This window comes from Octopus sinensis, linkage group LG2 (assembly GCF_006345805.1).
Source record: "Octopus sinensis linkage group LG2, ASM634580v1, whole genome shotgun sequence".
NCBI lineage: Eukaryota > Metazoa > Mollusca > Cephalopoda > Octopoda > Octopodidae > Octopus > Octopus sinensis.
In genome coordinates this window covers 80,394,087-80,407,262 of record NC_042998.1, presented here as the reverse complement: position 1 = coordinate 80,407,262, position 13,176 = coordinate 80,394,087, and the positions used below count along the sequence as shown (strand labels likewise).

The following is a 13,176-nucleotide window of genomic DNA, read 5'->3' as shown; positions in this document are numbered from 1 at the left end:
TATGGTAGAAATGGTAGAGAGTCAAACAAAATAAATGTCTTATTATAGTATTTAGTTTAATGTTTTAAAATTCTACAGGCATAGGCATGGCTGTGTAATTAAGAAGTTTACTTCCCAACCATGTGGTCTTGAGTTCAGTCCCACAGCACATCAACTTCGGCAAGTGTCTTCCATTATAGCATTGAATCGTTCAAAGCCTTGTGAAAGGACTTGATTGACAGAAACTGAAAGAAGCCTGTTGTGTGTGTGTGTGATATCGGCATCATCATAATTGTGTACCCTTGTCTCAACATCACATGGTAATTGTAAATGAGCATCATCATCATCATACAAGCAAGGTTAATTTCTGGTCTTCTGTGAAAAATATATTGTTTGACCATGGGGAAAATGTTACTTTACTTGGAAACAAGTGAGGGTTTGCAACAGGAAGAGCATCTGACCATAGAAAATCTACCTCAACAAATTCCATCTGACCCATCCTTGTGAGCATGGAAAAGTTGACATTAAATGATGATGATGATGATGATTCAGATCTGGTTATAGATGACAATCCTGAGTTCAATCAATGAACTGGAATTGATTCAATTTGTTACGCTATTCCTCACAAATTTGTGGCTACATGCCAATGCAAAGAATCAATATTATAATCACTGGGTTCTCAAGGATTGAGGTTTTATGTTTTAAGACACAATCCCATATTGTAGCTGATCCAATTCTTTGGTGGGGGTTATTGGTCCTGCAGGCTCTTTCAGTTTCTGTCCATCTCTTGTTCTTATTGTTGTTTTTAACGTCATGCCAAACCTTCATTGAGTAGACCACCCAGTCATTTTATGATTATCTGTGAGTATATTATCTAATGTGTCCTTCCCTTTTATTAAGACAGTGTGAGTCAGAGATTTGGCAGGTATTTCTAGCTGGTTGAGTGGCTTTGCAGAGGCTCTGTTTTTGGTTTGTTTGATCAAACAAACCTCTTTTCTAAGGGTACCACCTATGACAATCTCATCTCAAGTTTAGACAATATATCCAAGATTGTTCAAAGTTCTATTTTTTTTAAAGCAATGGAATGTGATTTGAGGGAGATTTGGCTGCTAATTCTAACAGTTTGAGTGTCCATACAGACTTGTTTGTGAGTTTATATCAGTTATAAGCTGCATGTTATAACAGCTTCAGTGAAATATAGACTGGTGTTAATTAATTATTAATGAGTGCTATTATATTAATTTCTGTCGAGAGTCAATGATGTTGACACAGTCAATAAAATATAAATGAAATACAGAGATTGTAGTAGCAGCAGTAATGATAGTTATATGGTGGTTGTAATAGTTGTAGCACTTTCTACTTTGACTGTCTTCATTTGGGAAGGAACTCTACAACCTGTTATATATTACATATAGTCATAATAGCACGTGTGTGAATGTGTGCTTCTATTTACATATATGTTTGTCTCCCTCTCCTTCATATATTATACATGTGTGTATTTACATGTGTATAAATGTGTGTACACACACACACACACACACACATATATATATATATATATATATATATATATATATATGCAGCATCCAATCTGTTGAGCAAATTTCCTAGTGGAATAGCACAGATGCTCTTAGAAGATGGTTCAATTGATCAGTATTGAACTGAGCAGGTTGGCATGAGTGTAGAGAGTTTGTGAAGTTGATTTCCTCTTCCTTGGAGCATGTAAACCATTTGTGTACATGTCTGAAATGACTTTGCAGTTTTGAAACCTTCAGTGAAAACTAAGAGTAGCAAATATGGAAAATACTATATTCTGCTTATTTTTTTACTTGGTATTTGCTCCATCATCAAATGTCCGAAAAGAGTTGAAATTTATTCAAACTTCAAAAACAATAGACAAAAGTTGTATTGGAAGAACAGAGCTACAAAAAAAAATTAAACAGTGACTGTGAGGTTAAGCTGTCATGCTGCTTTCCTTTATCATATGACATGGTTATAAGCTGCCTGACTGAACAAAAATACAGATTCCACTCCTACTCTATAGTTGAGTGGTTTGTGACAGAAAGGGCTCTCAGCCTTAAATGCAGTTAGTCTAACAAATGAATTAAGCCATCCATACAAGCATGAAATGTGGATACAAATTTCTCTCTCTTTCTCTCTCACTCTCTCATATATCACACACCCTACAACAACTGGAGGCTAGCTTTGTAGCACAAAACCATACTTTTGTTAATTGTTTTAGGTGCTTAGTTGGGTAGATGTTTGCAATACCAGTGGATGAATTATTCACCGTTTGCTATATTAGAGGCAACAGATCTCCTCTGTGCATGTGGCTGGCTACAAATAGACATCATTGACAAGGTCCAAAAACGCTGAGATGCACCTGATGTCCTCACTAGTTACTGCCAGGATGAGTTTTGTCTGCCTCTGATATACATTCTGTTTTGAAATACAGCATGTGTGTGTGTACATACACACACATAAGAGATGTTATCTCAAGGTGAATACCATAGTAACTTGCCTGTGGATGGCATACATTCCATTAGCATTTAAACCAGCCATATCCAAAATATTCCACCTGTTTTCTGTTCAAATATGATCAGATCTGGCCTCTCACATTTACCCTACAATATTGTTCTAAAAATAAACACTCATGCCATTGAAATTTCAAAGCGACATGAATAAATAAGCATTACACTTGACAAAGTAATCTGAATGCTAAAGGTTTAAATATTATGATAAATAGATGGTTATATTATTTGATACTGTTTCTGTTGTGTACACCATATTAGATAACGATACTAACACTCTTGGGTCTCCCACCTTTGATCTAGCTTAGTGGTTCTCAACTGGGGTCCATATGACCCTTGTGGGGATTTCAGATATGATTTTTGTTGTTAAAATTTATGGTCAGTATATTGGTAATACTTCTATAATACACAAAATATTTTATCAATTTTTTTATACTCCTCCAAATAATACTGGAAAAGATGAAAGGCAAAGGTAACCTCAGTGAATTTTTAATGTAGAGTACAGAGATCTGGCATAAATATTGCAATGCATTCTATCCAACCTTCTAATGGCTTTGATTTCATTTGTCACATATAAAGATACATGTGTGTGCATATGTGTGTGTGTGTGTGTGGTAGGTCTGTTTTGGATTTACATTTGTAAAGAAATGTCAATATGTAAATTAGTTTAATAAGTGGTTTGGAATGAGGCGTGACTCGGGAGCTGTAGGCTATTGAGTCATTCCTGTAATAATTTCAGCTGACAAAAGAACTGTGTGTGTGTGTAGCATCATCATTGTTTTATATTTGTCTTTCTAGGCTAGTGTGTGTTGAATAAGTCTGTCGACTCTTCATCATCTGATACACCCATACATAGAGTAAACTTACCTTCTATTTATTTCTATTGTTTTTACAGGTGGATCTTTTCCTATTACCAATCAAAATCTATTTTCTTTATGAGCTTAGTTCATTTTATTATGCCACTGACATAAGAGGTGCTATTGGTTGAAACTAAAGTGTATCTGCTATCAGCTTTTATTCAAAGTCATGACTTTCCTAGCATGCAGGGTCGACATCTGTTTCTTCTTTTTCTCCCATGGTTTTTATATACCAAATCTTAGCTTCAATTGGCAATAAAATTAATGATGAATATTGTATTCACTTTTACCTCCTATGTCGAGTAAAGACTGGATAACTGACAAGTTTATTAACACACATATCTAATCCACCCCTACACACACACACACACACCCCCACAAATTCTTTAGATGCCTTAAAAGCACACACATGGCCTTGGCACAACTTCATGGGTCATTGGTTTTAATATCATTTCTAGAGATGTAAGCCTTTCCCTATGAAGGCCAATGAAGTACTTGTAGTCTCTATACATAACAGTTGATCTTAGTAATTTCCTTACCCCAGGCAGGTAGGAAGTTGTAAGGAAATTTAGTGAAGGTACAATTACGGAAACAAAAATTCAAAAGCATAACTATTTTGTGAAGTTTCAGTAAAGAATTTAGTGTGAGAACTAAGAAGTTAGGCACAATAGAGTGATGTAGGGAGTAAAAGAAACAAGTGCACCGGATACACTGTTAGCTAATCAAGAGGAGCAGAAGCTGTAGTAGTAGTAGTAGCAGTAGCAGCAGCAGCAGAAGAGATGGGTTGGGGAACAATAGGTCTGTGAATAAGTGGTCGAAGCATGTTGGTGATAGAATCTTTGCCAATCAGTTGAATGGCTTTATTTGGAATGTCATCTTGAATACTTATGAAACAGCAAATATGTTAACAGAACTTTAATGTGGATTCTCTTTGAGCTTTGTAGAGACTTACTAAATAATGGAAACTGAAATATTGGTGGGGAGAGAGGCATCTAAAGAGGAAACTTAATCTTAGGTAAACTGTTTAAAATTGTTATATATCAGGTCATTAAGAATGAAATGTCCGAATTTGAACTGAAAGTTTCTTTAACTTTATCTCAACAAAATGCAATGCAGTTAATCAAAGTATGCACCTAAATTATCAACACAATTTTGCCATTTTATCAATAGCTTATTTATGTTGGCAGCTAAGAATTCTGGAGAGCAAGAGGTGATGGAATCATGAAAGGCTGTTTTTGCATCTTCAGATTTGAAGTCTTTTCTTTGCAAAAAGTTGTCTAATGCCTGGAAATTGTGATAATCAGTTGGTGCAAGGTCTGGTGTTTATGGTGGATGACAAAGTACTTCTGTTTCTGTCACTTGAGCTCAGTTTCTGTCACTTGAGCTCATTTTCTGTCACTTGAGCTCAGCTTCTGTCACTTGAGTAGCGTTCTTTGTGCAACATGTGGTCAAGCATTGTCTTGCAAGAGAATTGACCTGTCTCTATTGACCAATCTTGGTTGTTTAATTGCAATTTCACTCATCATTTCATCCAATTGGTTGATGTATACATCCACTGTAATTGACTTACCAGGTCCCATGAAGCTGTAGTGGACGACACCATTAGCTTCTGCTAACTCACGTGTAGTTTGAGATGTATCTGCTTTTACCGTTTACAGCTCATCATTATCCACCTTGTTCTCAGGTCTACTTTGGGGCTGATTTTCAAGAGTAAAGTCACCAGACAGGAACTTCTCAAACCATCGATGTACAGTGCGTTATTTGTCATATCTTCACCAAACAGTTCATTGATGTTTCAAGCTGTTTAGGATGCATTGGTTCCACAATGGAACTCATATTCATAAACAACATGAATTTTTGATCTATCCATAGGTTCACAAAAATTAATTTACAAGAGAAAACTCACAATATAACCAGACACCGTGAATTGCATTTTGAAAAGTGATGATGTAACTCTTCAATGTTGTAAAACAAAGAATTGTCAGGATAAAACATAGTTAACAACTGTCAAACTTGGTGCATAAAAAAATCAGACCATTTTATTCTTAATGACCTGATACATGCAGTTGTGGTTGTGTGGTTAAGAAGTTTACTTCCTAACTACATGGTTTCAGGTTCAGTCCCAGTATGTGGAAACTTGAGTGTTTTCTACTGTAGCCCCAGGCTGACCAAAGCTTTGTGAATGGAATTAGTTGACAGGACCTGAAAGAAGCCCTCATGAATGTATGTATGTGTGTGTGTGTGTGTGTGTGTGTGTGTTTGTGTCTCCTTGTCTTGAGATTGTGTGATTGTCATTAATGAATGTCATTTGTTTCCAATATTCAGAAAAAACCTGTATGGCTATGAGGAAATATTACCTTTCTTGGAAACAAATAATAGTTGCCAACAGGAAGGGCATCCAACCATAGAAAATCTGCCTCAATAATCTCAGTCCAACCCTTGCAAGCATGGAAAAGTGGACATTAAAATGATGATGATGATGATGATGTGGGATTACCATGAGAGATATCAGAGATTATGTGACATAGCATTTGTAGTATATAAGAAGGTTTTAGTTGTGTGTTAGCTATGTGTAGAAAGCTATAATACTCTCTAAGATTTACTTAGGGACCCAGCTGAAACTTCATGTATTGTGGCATGGGCAAACTACTAGTCTTCCATACAACTTTATTTAAGGTGTTTCTTAAGAGATGACACTGCCGTGCACTGCAAGTTGATGCGATAAGAGTTGATGTGTTTATCAGACTTTATGGTAGCCTGTTTATTTAGTAATGTGACATGATGTAACTTAACAATGCAATGCACAAATAAAATATGCAAGTTTACAAATATATATATATAGTAAATAAAAAGACAAAAACAAACACAAGATGAAATCAACAACATGAAGGTGTGATACATGCAAAGTATTAGCAGGTGCTCAACATCAAATATGCATATATGGGTGAAATGAAGTCTACAAAATCACACAGTTTTACTTTTTTTTTTATGCATAACTTTATTTAAGATTGTACTTTCCGATAGTGGTTATCAAGGTAATAATGTCATATAACTGCTGAAACAATTTACTGAATAATTTAATGTATTTATAGTTTCCGTTTTTACTATCATTCTTGCGTGGTTAAGAAGCTTGCTTCCCAATCACATGGTTTCAGGTTTAGTCCCACTGTATGGCACCTTGTGCAAGTTCTACTCTAGCCCTAGGCTGACCAAATCCTTGTGAGTGGATTTGGTAGACAGAAACTGAAAGGAGCCAGTTGTGTATCTATCTATTTTATCTGTGTGTGTGTGTGTGTGTGCGCGCATGTGTGAATTGGTGTCTCCTTGTCTTCACATCATGTTATATAGGAGTTGTAAAAGTGTGTCATTGCCTTCGTTTCCAATTTTCCATGAAAACATGTCTGGTCATTGGCAGACATTACCTTACTTGAAAACAGATGAGGTTTGGCTTATCAAATTCTGTCCAACCCATGCAAGTATGGAAAAGTGGGTGTTAAAATAGTGATGATATATATTAAATACAGTAATAACATGGCATATTTAAGATAAAATCTGAAGTGTGCTGTTACAGTGTCCCATTTAATTATTGCACATGGCCAACTTTACTCTGATATGTAAATATGATGAAATCTGCCCTGAGCTTGTTTATATTTTCTGTATGGAGTATCAAATTTCCTCATTGACTATGAGAAAATAAGTGTATACCAATGAGGCTTAGATGAAAGCAGAACAAATTTATCTGATCTTTCAGCCTGGCTACTGAGGGACTCTCTGGTTTAATAAGGTGTCATTTTCCACAGTGGGGTTAAAAATATGTTTATTAAACATATGGTTGTAACATTGTTTATATATTTACCCTCAAGAAACATACTGTAATAAGTAGATGCATCTCCCTTTAGTTTCATGAATCACTATTCCAGTTGTTTGATCAACTGAACAACCTATTTGTTGTATTAGCACTTTAAGCAGTTGAGTATCCCACAAATACATGTGCTTTTAAAATTATCCTCAAGTAGGCATTTAAATTACAAGTATAGTTCATATGACAGTCTTCTGCATAGTTTCCATTTACTGTTTTTCTCACAAAGCTTAGATCAACTGGAAACTCTGTTAGAAGACATTTTTTTAAGATGTCGCACAGTGGGATTAAACTTGGGATCTCTTGATTGCAAAGGGAATATTTTAACTATGCGCATGCACACACACTTTTATGCTTATATATAGTGTGTTTTGCCCAAGCCCAGGCCCATCAAGGCTTTGATATTAGATTTGGTTGGCAGACACTGAAAGAAGCCTCTGTGTGTGTGTGTGTGTGTGTGTGTGTGTGTGAGTGGGTGGGTTTGTGGTTCCTTTGTTTTCATGTTGCACAGTAGTTACTGGAATGATTCCAATCTTCTCTGAAAATATATCTGGCCATGGGGAAATAATACCTTGTTTGGAAAGGGGTGAGGGTTGGTGACAAGAAGGGCATCAGTCTGCAGAAAATCTGCCTCATTAAATCCCATATCTGTGAAAGCATGGGAAAGTGGATGTTAAATTCCTTTATTCTCTTACTTGTTTCAGTCATTTGATTGTGGCCATGCTGGAGCACCACCTTGAAAGGTTTTAGTTGAGCAAATTGACTCTCAGTACTTATTTTAAAGCCTACTAATTCTATTGGTCTCTTTTGCTGAAGCACTAAGTTATGGGGACGTAAACACACGAACACTGGGTGCCAAGCAGTGATGGGGGACAAACAGACACAAAGACACGCACACACACATACACACATACACACACACACATATATATGACAAGCTTCTTTCAGTTTTCATCAACCAAGTCCACTTACAGGGCTTTGAGCTACCTGAGGCTGTAGTAGAAGACACTTGCCCAAGGTATTGTACAGTGGGACTGAGCCTGGAACCATGCGGTTGGGAAGCAAGTTCCTTGCCACACCTGCACCTAAAATGATGGTTTTATATATATATATATATATTGAGCATGGTGATTCTTGAAGAAGATAAAGCTATAGATATTAGTGTGTAAATTATGGGTTAAAAACTCTTTGTATAAAAAAGGTTGAAGCTACCCATAGAACCTATATCTCTTGTAAACATTTTTTTAACCCAATATTTTCACACTAATTTTATACGCTTTGAGATTCATCATTCCAAAGAAGAATTATTTCACATTCTCAAAGTTCCTAAATGCTTATGACGTCAAAAGCATATAAATCATATTAAAACTACTCTAGTAGTTTTACTGTTGCATTATATTTTTTATTAATACAATCATCTGATCTTTTTATTCATTCAAAATTGCTCATTTCAAACCTTCACAATAAATTATTTTTAAAAAGTTCTCACACTTAGAAAACAATGGTTTTACATGGATTTAAAACTGAACACAAATATTGTTTGCCATTCTTCTTGTAATACAGAAATTATTTTTGAATTGATAATATTTGGATAATTTAAAAAAAAATATCTTTAAACAACATTTAAATTATGATTTTATCATCTTTTATTAAATATTTTTCTCCTCTTCACCATTTACATGTTTTTTGTTTATTTTGTAGAAACTTTCTATTGTATATATAGAAATACAATAACAAAAAAATTCCATTGAATGGTATTGTATAGAAAATGTTTACTATAGTTTTAGTTTACCATCTGAAATAATACATACCTTAATATGTGCATTTTTTTGTTTTCTGGAACAAATTGTCTTGATGTGTGTGATTAACTTGCTTGGTGTTGTTAGACTTATGTATGAACTCTATTAGAAAATGTCTGCTGATGTTTTCTACTTCAAACCTAACAACTGACCAACTAATTAATTGTTTTCATGTCATGGCATACCTTTCTGAGTCAGCTACTGTTTTAAATTGCACATTTGCTCCGAAGTCTTAAATAAATTCTGATCAATTTATAAGTTTTACCCTTTTGATAACTAACCTGTCTGAGCCTACCTTTGATTGTCTGATATAAACTTTCTGATTTAAGTTATCTAAATTAGAGCTTTTTATTAACATTCCATGTTAATTTGCTTCAAACACTAGGTTAATAATCACAAAATTATTTTACTAAATTCTTTATTATTTTCTAAATCAATTGATATAAAGGCAGTTACCATATTTCAACAGAAATATGGTAACAAGGGTTAATTTGTAACTTTTATGTGAACATATGAATATGCTCTCTGTGCATTTCAATTAATTTTGAAAACATTAAAAAATTTGTTGGTGTTACATAAAGTAATTAACTTTTGCATTAGAAACCCTTTTATGATGATATCTCTAATGAAATATACTATGCGTATACTAATTTGGAAAATAATTAAGAATTTTGTTGCATTATAACTTTTACATATATTTCTATATTTAACTTAGATATTTTTTCCCCTAAAATTATGTTGCAAAATTTTAATTTAAACATGAATTCTTTAAAATTCTTAATTTTTGATCATAGGGCCAGAAGCATTCTCAGTTGGGTTGAGATCAGAATGAATAATTGGTTCAGCCACAGTAAAATTTAGCAAAAATTAACTGCAGAATTAATAGAAATAGGAGGTTAGCAAAAAAGACTATAAATTAGAAGCTGATTATTAGTGCTAACTTTGATTTAAATGAAAGCCTTTGTCGAGTTAATATCTTGGTCATAATCTAAATATTTGTCATTCAGAGCAGACTAATCATATACATATTTCCCTCACGTAGTTACTAGCTATAACATGTTTACTTTTCCCTACCACATAGCTGCCAGCTAAAGATAAACCATGAGTATGATGGTGACTGTTGTCACATTGTTGATGTAGTGACTACAAGTACTCTTATAGCGGTGACTACAGTTTCCATATAATTGTTTCAAAATTTTGGTGCAAGGCCAGCAGTTTTAGCAGGGAGGGACAAGTCTATTACATTGACCCCAATACTTGTCTGGTACTTCATTTAATTGGCCCTGAAAGGATGAAAGTAAAGTTGACCTAAGCAAAATTTGAAATCAGAGCATAGTAAGAAGAAATGCCACTAAATATTTTGCTGAATGTGCTAAAAATTCTGCCAGCTGACCACCTGAAACAGTGATCCCTTTGTTTACAGAAGTAAACTGCACTTCTACTTACAGCTCAGTGGACTAGGACATTTAGAGTTTAAGTGTTTTCATCAATGACACAGCATTGATAATGAGATATAGACTATTAACACATGGTCTGGTAACCCAGCATTCTGTTGTCACATCTAGCTATGACTCTTACAGTTTCTCATTAATATTTCAAACATTTTGCACCTTCGTCCCCCTGTGATGTGATAGATAGCTATTAATGCCTGCACTCAGCTAAGTGAAATGTGTACAGTTAACATCATTTCCCCCTTGCTGCTTATTTAGTTCCAGTTTGGCTTTTAATGTTCTTTATATTAACCCTTTGGCATTCAAATTATTCTGTCAAAAGTAATGCTTATTTATTCACATTGTTTTGAATTAATCATGCATTATTTTGTAGCTTTGAGATCTTGATGAGGTAACAGTTTATTTTTAGAGTGATATTGAAGGGTTGGTGTGAAGGGTCACATCCGGTCAGTTTGAACATATCTTAACAATACTAACCCCAATCTGTTGTTTTTACATGAAAGACATCTTTGAATTGGTTTATTTTATTATTTTTTATTTTTTACTAGTTTCAGTCATTGGACTCTGGCCATGCTGGGGAACAACCTTCAGAGATTTTAGTCAATCGTATCAACACCAATACTTGTTTCAGCCTGGTACTTACTTTATTGATTTCTATTTACTGAATGGCTTAGTTATGTTTTTCAACGTACAGGAACAAGAAATGCAACTCAGTACATCAGCTTATATTGGTGAACATCATCACAGACATAAGTACAGTTGCAACACATACACACACATATATATACAACAGGCTTCTGCATATTGTCGGCCTAGCAAATTTCACAGAGCAGATATTGGTCAGACATAAGCTAAACTAAAAGACATTTGACCAAAGTGCATGCAAGGGATTAAGTCTGGAACCACAGGGTTCCAAAGCAAAATTCTTAACCTCATGGCAATAAACTTGCTGCTATGAAGCATATAACTCTTTAGCGTTCAGATTATTCAAATGTAATACTTATTTAATTCACATTATTTTGAATGATAGCTTTGAGATTTCAATGATGTGATTGTTTATTTTTAGAATGACATTGTAGGTTAGGTGTGAAAGGCCAGATCCGGCCAGTTTGAACATAAAACAAGTAGAATATATGGGCTGGGATATAACTGGCTTAAATGTTAAAGAATTAATTTTTAGACAATTCAGTTTTTCTCCACATAAACACATGTACATTTATGTAATGAGTGTTTCATCATTACTTCAGCAGATATGGTGAAATCTGTGCTTCACTGATGAGGTGAGAATAAGATTGAAACATATTTGGAGCTGACTCCAATATTTACTGAAAACTGAAGAAAAAAAGCCATTAATATACATGTGTGTGTGGGTGGGTATGTGAGTTCCTATTTCCCCTGTCTTCATGTATGTTTACTGGTTGCAAACAATGGCCTCACGGAGTGTTCTTTGCTTGCAGTTCACTGCAAAAGCATGTCCAGGCTTCTTGACATGTTGCACAATCTTTGTAAGCAAAAGGTTTGTTCATATATTGTCAAATAGTTTTCAGTTCTCTGCATAACCATATCTGGGCTGTTTGTTGTTTGATAGACTGGGAGATTGTAAGCTCGCTTGGAAACAAGTGGTCGGGTTGCTAACAGGAAGGGCATCTGACTATAGAAAACTCTACTTGATGTATTCTTGCCTGACCTATGTAGGCTTGGAAAAGTAGATATTAAAACAATGATAATAATGATAAAGCTCTTTTTTGTATATTTATTTCTAGTGAAAAATTTTTAATGCTTCATGCATTACATGTTCACACTAACTCACATAGTGTTAATATACCTTGCTTAAGGTTATAATACACTAAGAGTAGTATGTTTTAAATCATGAGCCTTTTTTAATTTCTAATTATGATTATTAAAAAATAAAAATGGCTTATACACTTTATGAAATGTTTGATAATTATATTTGGCATATAAATTTTTTTATTTATCAATCCATTATTATTATTATTATTATTATTATTATTATTATTATTATCATTGTTATTATTATCATTGTTATTATTATTATTGTTGTTATTATTATTATATTATTATTATTATTATTATTATCATTGTTATTATTATCATTGTTATTATTATTATTGTTGTTATTATTATTATTATTATTCATTTTTTAAATTCTCTTTTAGAGCACTGGAGATTCACTTGATGATGAAGATGAGGGTGACAAGATTGCCTTAGAGACAAAAAGGAATACCACGTTTAATGAGGTAATTCATGCAGATAATCGGAATTCCACTATGGCATCTGATGTAAGTTGCACCAAGCCTTCCTTTGTTTTGTCTCTTATATAATGGATGATAATAAAGAATGGCCTTCGTCTGAAACTGGTTGAAATATATATATATATAAATATATATATATGTAATGGCTTTGGAAATATGCATTGATCAGATGAGAATATTTTATTTATTCTGCATCTGTGGGATTGCGGTTGGAGATAAGATCTTTGAAATATTGTGATGCAATAAAGGCCTGAGGGAACAATCTTAGTTCATTAATACAGACATACATGTGTGTGTACTGATACAAAATAAACATACATCAGTGCTTATAATTATCGTATAAGTACACACATAAAACACACACGTCATAGGCTATAATACATATATAAGTATAGGTACAGAACATGGGTATGTGGATAAGGAGTTC

The 13,176-nt window shown here is 34.0% G+C and overlaps 1 protein-coding gene across 5 annotated transcripts in view; it reads left to right on the top strand.

Annotated features, from left to right (window-relative positions):
* The window catches only part of LOC115231083 (PRKC apoptosis WT1 regulator protein), a 138,732-nt gene that overhangs the window by 71,383 nt on the left and 54,173 nt on the right, over window positions 1–13,176 (top strand). For 2 of the 5 annotated variants that reach the window (XM_029801184.2, XM_029801173.2), the window contains exons 2-3: window positions 11,025–11,111; window positions 12,654–12,776. In XM_029801184.2, coding sequence (XP_029657044.1) covers window positions 11,025–11,111; window positions 12,654–12,776 — 210 coding nt within the window. The remainder of the gene's footprint in view (window positions 1–11,024; window positions 11,112–12,653; window positions 12,777–13,176) is intronic. The other 3 variants (XM_029801178.2, XM_029801197.2, XM_029801191.2) reach the window with 3 other exon arrangements.